At 50.8% G+C, this 13816-nt stretch overlaps 2 protein-coding genes across 2 annotated transcripts in view; both read right to left on the bottom strand.

Moving 5' to 3' along the window:
• The window catches only part of KCNAB3 (potassium voltage-gated channel subfamily A regulatory beta subunit 3), a 42827-nt gene extending 42249 nt beyond the window's left edge, over window positions 1-578 (bottom strand). Inside the window, exon 1 of the mRNA XM_088656258.1 lies at window positions 163-578. Coding sequence (XP_088512384.1) covers window positions 163-458 — 296 coding nt within the window. The 5' untranslated portion in view covers window positions 459-578. The remainder of the gene's footprint in view (window positions 1-162) is intronic.
• A 5144-nt stretch (window positions 579-5722) lies between these two features.
• On the bottom strand, window positions 5723-13750 carry TRAPPC1 (trafficking protein particle complex subunit 1). Its single transcript, XM_035136671.2, has 5 exons — window positions 13687-13750; window positions 12215-12313; window positions 8343-8413; window positions 7995-8133; window positions 5723-7169 (listed from the first exon to the last, which is right to left on the bottom strand). The coding sequence occupies exons 2-5, from the start codon at window positions 12311-12313 to the stop codon at window positions 7041-7043; spliced, it is 438 nt and encodes a 145-aa protein (XP_034992562.1). The 5' UTR covers window positions 13687-13750; the 3' UTR covers window positions 5723-7040.
• Window positions 13751-13816: the final 66 nt, after the last annotated feature.

Raw genomic sequence — 13816 nt, 5'->3', positions numbered from 1 at the left:
AAAAACTTTCCCTGAGGACTAGGAACTTGTTTTGCAAGAACTAAAAGCAACGCTGCAACCATCGCCTTGATACATGCTGGGGCTCAAGACGGCTGCACATGAAAGGCACGAGGCACCCACTTACCCCTCTAGCTTGCCCCCCCTCCCCAAAGTGGAACATACCTGTACACCATGCCAGTACACTCCAGCTCCTCTGGGCTGATCCCGGCCTCCAGCAGGTAGCTCTCAAGCCGCCGCTTCTCCATCAAGCACCTGGCCGCCTCCAGCACCTGGGCAGGGGTCAGGGGCTGCCCCTCTCGCCCCATCTGGCCTCCCTGGCTCCGCCGCCGGACGCTCTCCCCCCGCGCCCCTTTGCTCTTCTTGGGCAGCCCGTAGAGTTCGTCCACGCTGAACTTGCCCCCTCCTCCGGGCCCCCGGCCCGCGGGCGCCGGGCCTCCCCGCGAAGAGCTGGCAAACATGATGGCTGGAGGGGCTTCTGCTGGGGCCGGGGGAGGCCTGGCTGAGATCCCCACGGCACCTGCCGCAACCAGAGCCGAGGACAGCGGCTTAGCTGGAGTCACGGTGCTTAATGCCCGGAGATTCCCTTCTCACTCCCTTCCCTCCCTCCCCACGGGGGAGGGAGCATGTGGGGGATTTGCTGGCCTGGCAGCTGGTGAAGCATGGCCTCTGACACCCCCCCTCGCTACCCTCCCCTTTTCCTTCCCCTATGCCCCTAAATTGCCATATCTATCCTATCCCTACAGCCCGTTGCCCTGTTCGGGACGGTCTCGTTTGGCGCTCTATAATTCCTTCCCCATAGATCTGATTCCCCACCGGTCGAATTTGCGGAGGCAAATCTCTTGCATGCTTCTGGCACGCCAAAGACGCCCTGGTGGCAGCAAGACTCCTGGCATGTCTTCCTTGATGGGACACCTCCTTCCCTCTTTTCTTTTCAGGACACTCCTGTTTGTGGACACCCAAGTGAGAAAGGCCACCTAACCACTGGTCACGGAAACAGGAATTCAGGACCCGTGAAGGGTGCCGTAGGCCCAGGAAAGCAACAGGACGGCTCACTTGCCTTAAAGGTAAAGGGGCCCCTGGCCATCAGGTCCAGTCGTGTCCGACTCTGGGGTTGCGGCGCTCATCCCGCTCTATAGGCCGAGGGAGCCGGTGTACAGCTTCCGGGTCATGTGGCCAGCATGACAAAACTGCTTCTGGAGAACCAGAGCAGCGCACGGAAACGCCGTTTACCTTCCCGCTGGAGCGGTCCCTATTTATCTACTTTGATGTGCTTTCAAACTGCTAGGTGGGCAGGAGCTGGGACCGAGCAACGGGAGCTCACCCCGTTGCAGGGATTCGAACCGCCGACCTTCTGATCAGCAAGCCCTAGACTCTGTGGTTTAACCTGGGTCCTTGGGATGTGTTATTGGAAGCTGGAATCTCCCTGCTGGTCAAGGAATCACAGCAAAGCTGAAAGCACGACACAAAATTCGCCGGAAGGGAATCCAGGCACTACCTTGAAGCCCACCTTTGATCCCTCTCCTGTGCTCAGTGCATCACAGGTGCCAAATCTCGTCAAGGTAGGAGAGGAGGCGGGACGATAAATCCAATTTAGGCTTTATGTGCACATTACGAAATGGTTTAAAAAGAAAACCGGCTTAAGCCACCCATGTTGGAAATTGGCATCTGGAGACGGAACTACCTTATTTTCTTGAAGAAAAACCATGCGCAGGAGTCAGGCCTACAAAGAATATTACTAATTGCCTGCCCTTCGCTGGAAAGGAAGGCTCACAACATTAAGACGTGGTATGAAAAGCTTAAAACAACTTACAAAAAGGAAGTTGGTCTTAAAGACATGCACGTCAAATGCCAAAAGCCGGGGGAAAGAGTTTCATAGAATCATGAACTTAACTCGGCACCCAAGCAGGTCTGTAGGAAGGAGGCAGTCTTTCAGTTATTTGGGGCCGGAGTTGTTTAGGGCTTTAAACCCTCCAGCACCTCCCACTGCGTCTGGAAATGAACTGGCCACCAGTGGAGCTGTTTTAAAACAGGGGTTATATGAGACCTACAGGAAACAGTAATCTGGCTGCAGCATTTTGGATCGACTGAAGTTTCCGTGTCACAGCCCCATGCAGGAGGGGGCACTGCTAGGCTCCAATCTGGAAGTTACCAGAGCATGGAGTACAGTGGCTAAGTCATCTCTGCCCCAAAGGGGCTGTAGCTGGTGAACCAGCCAGAGCTGGGGAAAAGCACTCATAGCCACTGAGGAGCCTCCACTAGGGATGGGAAAGAAGTCAGGTAGATTTGCCTGTAAACGCAAACTGAATCTAATTTGCACTTTCTGAAACAATACGCGAATCAAATTCCAAAACCTGCAGGTCTCCATATTTTGCAATGCAATTTATTCGGCCCAGCAGCGTGGCAAGGGAAAGCATGAACATGAAATGCATACGAAAACATGCAATGATGCATCATGTTAAAGAAAAAATAAATAGTTGGGGAAAATATGGCTTTTAATATGCACATACTAAGGAAAATTGTGCACAAAAATGTGCGTTATTAGGAGAGATTTGTACCACTAAAATGCTGATTTCTAAAATAATAAGAATTGCAAACGGATGGGGGAAAATGAGAGAAACCGAAATTGACAACTTTGCCCACCTGCCAGGTCCTCACTGTGCCCTCAAAGGCAGCAGTTAGAAGCTACAGCTGCACACACTTCCAAGAGTTAAACCCCAGCTGGGCCAAGTGTTGGCAGGCCCCACCGATGCCGTTCCCATTTGGGGCTTTGTAGGAATTAAACTCGGGAACTGTGCAAAATTCAAAGCTTCTCAGCACACCCAAAGCACCCTGCCTCTGGCCTAACACCACCTGGTCAGCTCACTGGGATTAGCAGAAAGCTAATGGGTATGTGTGTCAGGCGGGTGGGGAGATGAGAGAGAGAGCAAATCAGCGTGTGGCGTGTGGCAGGGAGGGCCCAGGAGGAAGAAGAGCCAGCGAGTGGAGTCCTCCTGGTGAAGAAATGCTGCCAAACCCCAGCTAGATGTGGAAATCCAGATTCGCCCCCTGCATTTATCCTCCTTAAGATAACAGCCCACTTAGTCCAGCATCCTGTTCTCACAGTGGCCAATCAGACGCCCAAGGCAGAAGCCCACAGGAAGCAACCGAGCGCAAGAGCCCTCTGCCCTCCTGTGGCTTACAGCAACTGGTATTCAGAAGCATTTACTGCCCCCAAGTGTGGAGACCCAACCTAACCATCATGGCTAGTTGCCGCTGATAGCTTTATCCTCTATGAATTGGTCTGATTTCTCTCTGAAAGTCATCTGAGCTGCCTCCCGTGGGAGCGAGTTCCACAGTTTAACTCTGCGCTGCAGAAAGGAGAAGCTTCCTCCTTCCTAGGGATGTTGGGAAAATTTTGACGAAAACAGAAACGGGAGTGGAAATTCGCTTACTCGCCCTGCGTCCCGAACGGAAATCAATGCAGTCTGCAAACAATATGCTGTCATGGCCCCATTTGCACTGAAGTGAATGGGGTGGAATACTCATAGAATCATAGAGTTGGAAGAGACCACAAGGGCCATCCAGTCCAACCCCCTGCCAAGCAGGAAACACCATCAAAGCATTCTTGACATATGCCTGTCAAGCCTCTGCTTAAAGACCTCCAAAGAAGGAGATTCCACCACACTCCTTGGCAGCAAATTCCACTGCCGAACAGCTCTTACTGTCAGGAAGTTCTTCCTAATGTTTAGGTGGAATCTTCTTTCTTGTAGTTTGAATCCATTGCTCCGTGTCCGCTTCTCTGGAGCAGCAGAAAACAACCTTTCTCCCTCCTCCATATGACATCCTTTCATATATTTGAACATGGCTATCATATCACCCCTTAACCTTCTCTTCTCCAGGCTAAACATACCCAGCTCCCTAAGCCGTTCCTCATAAGGCATACTCTGGTGACAATGTTCACCACATATTTAACTGTGTGAATTACCTAAATTACATGATTTTGCAACAGTGAGACACGTTAACGCAGTTTTGGGGAAGAAGGTGAACCGCTGCAGAAATGCAACGGACATGGAAACCGATGCCTTTTGACCCCCTTGCTACATCCTCACCTCCCCCGCTGCATCTTTCAAAAGACCCCCAGCCCCAACCGTAAAACAACCTCAACTACAACTTCTAAACGTGGAGGTTATCTGAATAAAGCCTTCGCAAAGGGCTGTGGGCACCTCTTTGAAAACGGCAGGGTGAGTCAAAGGGCCTGTCCAGGAAACCAGACGTTCAGTGGCAGCAGGAAGTTCTGCCGAGACGAGAGAGACTTGAGACAGCCTTCCTTCTGCCTTCACCACACGGTGCCTTATCAATACTTTGGACTGAAACTCCCATCAGCACTGCTGTATTCTCTTGGGGATTATGGGAGTTGTGATCCATAATATCTGAAGGGTACCAGGTTGGGGATGGAGGGGGTGAAAGACATATTACTACTTTTAAAAATAAAATAAAATACTGTGATTATTTCAACAGGCACCACCAGATTTCTATCCTCAGGCCACTGAGGATAAACGGGAGCCGCTGGCGATAACCCAGGGGGCGCTGCCGAGATCCTGAGTTGGTACCTTTATAAACTAGAATCGAACCCGGGGGCATCCTGATGCTTGGAGGGTCACCCATCATGCTCGCTCGTCCTGTCTTGGGGCATGCAACCTGATGAGCAGGGTCCTAGAGGTGTAGTCTTCTGGGCTCTGAAAGCAGGGAGATTTAAGACTTCACTAAAAAGAAAGCAGGGCTTTCATTGCGACTTTTAAGGTTTTCTTTTAGGCAGACTCATTTGGAAAAGGTAGATTGGGTCAGCTCTTCCAGGAGATGGCAGTTTCAGGAGGAGGAGGAAAACCTGGGCCCTGCCCTATGGAACACAGGGCTGAACCCAGCCAGCGTTTTCCGATTCTCAGACGTGCTGCTCCCCTCCTCGCTACCTGCTTGCCCTTGTTGTCCTGAGGGATTAAGCGAAGATAATCCCCACCAGGCACTAAAACCCAGCACAGGGGACAGGCGCTCTGCTCTGCCTTTTAGCGGCAGGAGATACCTGGCTGCTGACCTGCCCTTGGTTCCTTTGCTGAGACACTTCCGACATTCAGGGGTCCTGGGTGCGAGATGCCTTGTAGGACACCAGGGGGCACCCATAACCGTGTGCACGTGCACAGCAAATGCTGACTCCACAATCCTGGTCCCCTTAAGACACCTTTGTGCCTGTACTAGATTCAAGGGTCGTCTTGTTTTGACAATTTTTTGCAAGCTGCTTCGAAAAGCAGGGCGCAAGTATTCCAAAGAAATATAAATAAGCCTCCTCTTTGGGAGGGAGGGGCACTAAGGCATGAGAGAGGTTAACATAAGAACATACCGTAAGAAGGGACTGCTGGATCAGGCCACTGGACCACCTAGTCCACTGTCGTGGGTTATGCTCCTGAATGCCAGCCGCAGGGTGCCATGGGAGGGAAGAGGGCTCTTGCTGGTGGGTTTCCCATTGACATCTGGGTGGCCCTTGTGAGAACTGGATGCTGGACTAGATGGGCCACTGGCCTGATCCAGCAGGTTCTTCTTATGCCATGCTTCAAAAATGCCATTTCGCCAGTCCTTGAATGCAAGTCCATGCCATCCACCAAGTGACATTGAGGGGCATTTAATTGGATGCATCTCCAGGCTAAGGTTTTATACCATTTAACGGACCGAGATCACCAGCAGGGCAATATGCAACCTTTCAAAGCATGCAAAATTTATCATGACAAGAGAGAACGAGAGACATAATTTTTTAAATCAACTCGCATTTGAAAAAGCTGGAAACAAGCTTGAATCACACACAAAACTCCCAGAGCTTAAAACGTTCAGAATGAACAGCAGCAAATAAGGGAAGGGTGCAAATGGCTGTGGCCTTTTGAGAGGGGGAGAAAAGCAAGACGGTGGTTAACCCAGGCACTTAATTTCTGGCCTGGGGGTGTAGCTGCCGATGCTTTCGCTTTGTTCCCCTTCTCTGAACATCAAAGCCCAAGGACGTAAAAAGCCCCGAGTGATGCAAGGACTTGAGAGCAACGATTTAACGAGCCGGTTAGTCCAATTTGAAGAAGAGCTGCTGCCTCGCTCGCTGGCCTTCGGCATCTCGTTTGCAGGGCGACCAAGAAGCTGAGACTCTCATCTTGACAACAGAGGTTTTTGTGGAGGCGGCCCAGCAGCCATTGCAAACTTAACACAGTCTGGGGGCAATGGCAACAGAGTTAGCCAGCAAAGCCCAGAGAGTCTGTGGTGACCCTCAAGCCACCTAGGTAGGGCCAAGGGTGATCAAAGCAACTTCTGATCTTAAGGTGGCATTTTGTTTAATTCACGAAAGGTGGATCCAAGCAAAAAAACAACAACAGTTCTTTTCTCGACCTGTGATGCTCGTCGACCTTTCCTGGTGGCGGAAATGTGAAACTGGGTTTCGGGCCCGTCTTTTCGCGAGATGCATTTGGGAAGGACGTGCCGCCGCGTCTTCTGCTGCGTCCAAGCAGCATCCCCCCCCCCAGCCCCGGGGCACTTGATGTCATGCCCAGGCTGGGAGAGCACTGGACTGGAAAAGCAGGAGAAGAGACTGGCTATAAATAGGAGCTTGGGGGGCGGAGGGGGGAAGAAAGGGATGAGGCAAAGCTCTATAAATAGAAAGGAAGAGGCCTGGGCTGCCAAAGGACTGGGTGTCGTGGTCAGGAGGGAAAGGAAGAGTGGCTCTTGGGGTCCCAACCAAGGGGGAATACGCAATGGGACAAAAGATGGAGCTGTGGGTCAGGGGACATGTGGGGCTGGAGGGAACAGAGGAAAGCACTGTGGAGAAAGCTGCTGTCCGAAAGGTATCCAAGCTCAGAGTCCTGGTTTGGGACGCAAGTCCGTTATGGCTGGGGTGCAGGGAATGACTGTTGTTCTGACGATGGCCCACCCAGCAGAGAAAGTGCCAAGTTCGCCGCCAGGCAGTACTCCACGTGCATCGTGGGAACTGTAGTATTTACAGCATGGAACGGGGACAGGCAAGCACCCACCCACACCACTTAGCCTGCCCGAGCTGAGAAGAAGGGCAGCCCACGGATGAAGCCGTCCAGCTTGCTCCGAAAGAGCTCGCTCTGGATGTTCTCGTTCAAGCTGCACAGAGGGTTTTTGACCACATACTCCACATAGATCTAGGGAGGAGACGGAAGAAGCTGAGTGAGAGGAGAATCGCGAGGCGAGTGAGATGAGAACACCCCTCCCTCCCCTCTGCTCCCCAACTGAAACCGCTTCAGGGAAATGAAAACCAAACGTTGGGAGGTCTGCCGCTCCATAAAAGATTTCTATTTTGACTAACCCCCGTAACTTATGTTCCATTCTTACTTTGGGATCATTCGCACTTGCCTTCTCTCAGGACAGAAGTGGGACTCCCGTGGAGTTTGGCATGTTGGCAACCACTGAGTCAAAGCAACTGCCGGAGTGAAGTGCAGCTGGACAAGGAATGGGGCAAATGCACTGGAGGAGATGAATTAAAGGCCCAGAGGAAGCAGGAGTCTGGGCTCCTTTTTGAAAGGCTGCACCCCTAAACCCTAATCTGACGGTCTTCCAACATCAGGTAACCGCTTTTTAACAAAAAAATATACAGAGCTTTGGCCTGACCAGTTGATCTGTTTCACTTGCTTCTACCACTCTCTCTCATTTTTTACTCAATTCACCCATAAAATATAAAAAGTACACCAACAGAAAAAAATTCAGTACTGGGGAAAAATAATAAAATTTAAAATACTGCATTCATAATCACTATACAGTCACATCTTGGAAGTCGAACAGAATCCGTTCCAGAAGTCCGTTCAAATTCCAAAATGTTCAGAAACCAAAGCACGGCTTCTGATTGGCTGCAGGAAGTTCCTGCAGTCAATCGGAAGCTCCGTCGGACATTCGGCTTCCAAAAGAACATTCAAAAACCATCATGGGATGGGGGTGGGCCAGGGGAGGAGACTGCACCCCCCCCGACTCACATAGCTGTAGATCTGATGCAGGACATCTCGGATGTTGCCCACCCCTAAGTCTGTGTTCATCACCACCTTGAGTCCCGTGGGCGTCTCATAGTAGTGCAGCTTGTACTTGCTGGTCTGGAAGGAGAGGAAGCCGTCTTTCCTGGGGTGCAGGAATTAAGGAGAACTGGAGGAAGGAGACGTCAGTCAAAGGGGGCTAAGCCCCCTGCTTGCTTCGAAACAAGTTTTACTCCTTAAGTAGATAGGGCTCCCCCCCCCCCCCGTGAATGAAAAAGCATCCAGTCAAGCTCCCTCTGTCAAAAAACTGCAAGAGTGATACTTTTGAGGCTGTTGTTTAAGCAGAAAGGATACATGTCCACAGGGCTCATCTTGCTAATGAAGGAGCGGATGGAGAAGATCATGCCATACATCAGCTTGAACTCCTGCCGGGGGGGGGGGGGGGAGAAGGAGAGAGAGAGAGAGAACATGAATATGTGCACAGGGAGATTGTTCTTTGTCTAGCTCCTTCCCTTTCACCTTACTACTCTATTCCGAACTTAAAAATTGAAAGCGTAATGCTGGTGGCCAAGAAAAGAGGTTTAAAGACTGTCTCAAGGCAAATCTAAAAAAATGTTGTATAAACACCGACAACTGGGAAATAATGGCCTGCGAGCGCTCCGGTTGGAGAACAGCCTTTACCAAAGGTGTCATAGGCTTTGAAGACACTCAAACTCAGGACGCAAGGGAGGACGTGTGGGTCCAGAATTGGCCTCCACAGTCACTTACGGACTCATTGTTAAAACCGTGTTTATGGAAGACAATCTTACTCGGCAGCACAGGGAGAATGGGGTGAGATTCCATGGCAAAGATAAAGAACTCAGTCATGCTCATTTGCTCTGCTCTGGCGCCACCCTGTGGCTAACCGTACAAGGGCATTCATGGCACAGAAGCTAAGATACGACTGTACTTACTCCTGCTTTTGCTCTTCAATGGCAGGAGGTAGCCAGCCAGTGCAAAGCAGTTCCTATCCCTGGCTTGAAGAACCACTGGAAAGATGAAGTGGGTTTGCTGGTGGTGGTTTTAAATGGCCAGAAAAGGTAGTTGGGATATCACTGCACAGCTGCTGATTAATCTTTTACTCAGTTAAATTGTCACACTTAAAAAAAAATTACTTGCCAGCTGAATTATGCCCACTTGGAACTGAGCCATCATTTCAAGGCTCTGCACCACACAAGATTAACAGAGGTAGAAACGAAGTAACTTGCAGAACACTGCAGTTTGGTTTCCCTCACCTCTGAACAGGCTCCCCCCCCCCTCCGCCCACAAAACTAGGGTGGCCAGGCAGAGATCCCAGTAAGAGACTGGTGCAGTGCAAAGTTAAACTATGGAACTCACCCCCACAGGAAGCAGTGATGGCCACCAACCAACAGATGGTTTAAAAAGAGGATTAGACAGATTCTTGGAGGAGAGGACTATCAACTGACTCTAGCCATGATGCCTATCGTCTGCCTCCACGGTCAGACACAGCAATGCTTCTGAATACCAGTTGCTGGAAACAGCAAGAAGGGAGAGGGCTCTTGTGCTCGGATCCTGTTTGTGAGTTTCCCACTGAAGCATCTGATTGGCTATTGTGGGAACAGGATAGGTCACTGGCCTGATCCAGCAGGGCTCTTCCTATTGTTATAAGAAAAAAAAAAGTTCCTTTTCCCTTATGGGGTATTCCAGAGCCCGTATAGTCCTTAAGTGGGTTCCCTTTTGGTAGGAGAAAACAGAGGCCAACCAGAGTATACTGAGAAGCAAAGTGGCTAACAACAACAATGACAACAACAATTTATTTATACCCCGCCCATCTGGCTGGGCCTCCCCAGCCACTCTGGGCAGCTTCCAACAGATTAAAATACAATAATCTATTAAACATTAAAAGCTTCCCCAAACAGGGCTGCTTACAGATGTCTTCTAAAAGTCTGGTAGTTGTTTTTCTCTTTGACATCTGATGGGAGGGCGTTCCACAGGGCAGGCACCACCACCGAGAAGGCCCTCTGACTGGGTCCCTTTAGCTTTGCTTCTTGCAGTGAGGGAACCGCCAGAAAGCCCTCGGTGCTGGACCTCAGTGTCTGGGCAGAATGATGGGGGTGGAGACGCTCCTTCAGGTATACTGGGCCTTTGAGGCCGTTTAGGGCTTTAAAGGTCAGCACCAACACTTTGAATTGTGCTCGGAAACGTACTGGGAGCCAATGAAGGTCTTTCAAGACCGGTGTTATGTGGTCTTGCCGGCCGCTCCCAGTCACCAGTCTAGCTGCCGCATTCTGGATTAGTTGTAGTTTCCGGGTCACCTTCAAAGGTAGCCCCACGTGGAGCGCATTGCAGTAGTCCAAGCAAGAGATAACTAGAGCATGCACCACTCTGGTGAGACAGTCTGCAGGCAGGTAGGGTCTCAGCCTGCGTACACAGAATTAACCTGCGCCTCCATGGACAGCTGTGACTCCAAAATGACTCCCAGGCTGCGCACCTGGTCCTTCAGGGGCACGGTTACCCCTTTCAGGACCAGGGAGACCTCCACACCTGCCCGCCTCCTGTCCCGCACGAACAGTACTTCTGTCTTGTCAGAATTCAATCCCAATCTGTTAGCCGCCATCCATCCTCAAACTGCCTCCAGGCACTCCCACAGGACCTTCACTGGTTCTGATTTGAAAGAGAGGTAGAGCTGGGTATCATCTGCATACTGATGAACACCCAGCCCAAACCCCCTGATGGCCTCTCCCAGCGGCTGCATGTAGATGTTAAAAAGCATGGGGGAGAGGACAGAACCCTGAACACTCATCCCCCCCCACCACTTTCTGAACATGGCCCAGGAGGAAGGAGCAGAACCACTGCATGACAGTGCCCCCAGATCCCAACCCCTCTAGACGGTCCAGAAGGATGTTATGGTCGATGGTGTCAAAAGCCGCTGAGAGATCCAGCAGAACTAGGAAACAGCTCACACCTTTGTCCCTAGCCCGCCGGAGATCATCAACCAGTGCGACCAGGGCAGTTTCAGTCCCATGATGAGGCCTGAATCCCGACTGGAAGGGATCCAAATGGTCCGCTTCTTCCAGGCATGCCTGGAGTTGTTCAGCAACCACTCGCTCAATCACCTTGCCCAAGAATGGAAGATTTGAGACTGGGTGATAGTTGGCCATATTGGCCGCATCTAAAGATGGTCTTTTAAGAAGCGGTTTAATAACCGCCTCTTTCAGTGGGTCTGGGAAGGCTCCCTCACAGAGAGAAGCATTCACCAGCCCGCAAAGCCCATCGCCCAGCCCTTCCCGGCTAGCTTTTATAAGCCAGGATGGGCAAGGATCAAGGACACAGGTGGTTGGTTTCACTCGTCCAAGCAGCCTGTCCACATCCTCGGAGGTAACAGAATGGAATTGATCCCACACAACTTGACCAGACAGCACTCTAGCACTCCCCCGCCCCGGCCCTGCTCCCATGGTGGAGTCTACCTCTTCCTGAATCTGAGCGACTTTATCTGCAAAAAACTTTGCAAAATAATTGCAGGAGATCATGTGGCCCGTACAGGGCCCCGATGGAGCAGGTGGTTCCGCTAAATTGCGAACCACCTGAAAGAGTCTCCTGCTGCTGTTTTCTGCAGATGCAATAGAGGCGGCGAAGAAAGTCTTCTTCGCTGTCGCTACCGCCACTTGGTAGGCTCGACATTGAGCTCTAACCCGTGTCCGGTCAGCTTCAGAATGAGTTATCTGCCACCAGCGCTCTAGCCGTCTCAGCAATTGTTTCATTGCCCTCAGGTCCATGGAAGCCTGATCTTTATTCAAGGAAATGTTGCAACAGGGTCCCCACTCACCACACGCAGGAGGGAGGAGAACCCTGAACAGTGGTACACAAACCCTTATATAGACTATTGAAATTGCCCACCCTGTAGCCCAAGACCACCCCCCAAAACACCATGCATACATCACAGGAGACGGTCTACAGCAGAAATCCTGTGTCAGGATACCTGATAATGGTCACTGAATGCATTACCTAGGCAGACTGGCTATTCTTTTGTGATGGTTAATACTTTAGTTCCTGAATCGAGGTCACTGGCTCACCCTATTAATACCCTATTTTAGACACATGATTCGTATGGATATGTGCGCATTTATGAATATTTACTGTATATTTGAGACCTTAAAATTCTTATAACACTATGTTCTTAGCAGGTTTAAGCGTTGGTATCCTGCTCTGTATATCTCAAGCCTCACCTCATCTTTAGAGATGCCGGCTTGCTTCTTCCGGTTCCACTCACTGTAGTGCAGGCAGATTCCATTGCGGTCGAATATGTACAAATTATGCACCGTCATCTGCAAGGAAAGCGAGGAATCCAGCATGTGCACCTGGCATGGATCCAGAGATCCCACCCACCACCAGATTGCTTGTGGAGGCATTTAGTTTAGTGGGGTCAGGAAAGGTGTCCCCCCACAAGGCATCCCCCCACCCATGACTTCCTTTTGGGGCACCAAAGAGAGAGGTGTGGCTCTTGGCAAGAGTGGTGCCAGTGATGTTGGCTTCCCAGAAAAATTCCTATGCAACTTAGGGTTAGTTGCACAGTGTGTGTAGAAAAAAACTGTTTGCCTCAGAAAATCTACTGATGCCCTGTAGAGTGATCTGTGAATGTTTATTTTTCTTGTATTTAGTAAACAATTGAATCAGCCAAGGCTTACCTAATATTTACTTGCAATTGGCAGCCATTCACTATTACTAAAAATCCTATGAAAACAATTGGTGGGGGGTTACAAGGCAGTGGGGGGGGGGAATCCAGCCAACATCTTTGGGTTGTGGCCTGGGCAGAGGTAGGTTGGCAGACTTGAGAAAGTCCCTTCCACCTCCACTGCCCTAGTGAAGCTGGGCTCGCTGGCGTGAGCCACCTTATAAACTCTGGCAGCATTGCCTGCAACAGGCCAAGTGGCTCAGGCTTGCCTGGTGGTGGCTGCACCTTTCCCCTCAGAAAGGTGTCATTTTAGGAGGTGAAACTTAATTTTTTGCAGATTTCTTCAGTGGGGGAGTGTTAAAAAGATGCTTTTGGGTGTGAGGCATTTGAACCAGCTATTACTTTTGTGACTGTACAACATTAATCTTGGTAAATCTATGTTTGATTAAGAAGCACATAAACTGGTTTCAGAAAACACCAATTTTAATTTTACCTTCTGAAAATGTTGGGCTATGCTAAATAACAATAAAAATATAAGTGCTTGGCAATCATTTTGAATGATTTCTATGCAATTTTACACCCTTTTTTTACTTACCCAGCAAAACTAAATTATATCACTTTAACCAAATTCTCTTTTGAATTCCCAAGTCATGTTACATCTGTTTAGCACCCTTCACTTTTGGAATTCGAAAGTGGGTAAATTACACGCGCCCTGCTCCCCTCAACGCTCACTGTGGGGACAGATAGGGGGTGGGTGGCGGGGGGGGCATTGCCGCGGTCAGCCTCCGATTCCCATCAGGCAGTGAGGCCGATGGCCAAGGGGCGCGGGAGTCGCAGCCCAGTCAGTCCTGGAGCCCTGGACCCAGTGTCTCCCCCACCAGCGTTGGGCTGGTTCTGCCCTTGGTGGGGAAGGTCCGGGTGGTCGCCGTTTTGTCCCCTCAGAGGGCTTCCCGTATTGAAGACTCTCCGGGGCCTTCAGCCCCCATCCCTACCCCCCACCCTCACCCCTCAGTACGGGAGTCTCACCTTTGTCTCTATGGCAACCCCCTCCCTGCCCGGCAGCTTCCGAATCCTCTTACTTCCGGGAGGAGAGGGGGGGAGGGGAAAGAGCGAGAGCGGTAGGGCATGTGCGCGCGCGCTGATTGGTCTGCCGCTC

This window comes from Zootoca vivipara, chromosome 12 (genome assembly GCF_965207765.1).
Source record: "Zootoca vivipara chromosome 12, rZooViv2.hap1.1, whole genome shotgun sequence".
In the NCBI taxonomy this organism is placed as follows: domain Eukaryota; kingdom Metazoa; phylum Chordata; class Lepidosauria; order Squamata; family Lacertidae; genus Zootoca; species Zootoca vivipara.
Note: the sequence above shows the minus strand (reverse complement) of the source record. Positions and strands in the feature narration are given on the sequence as shown.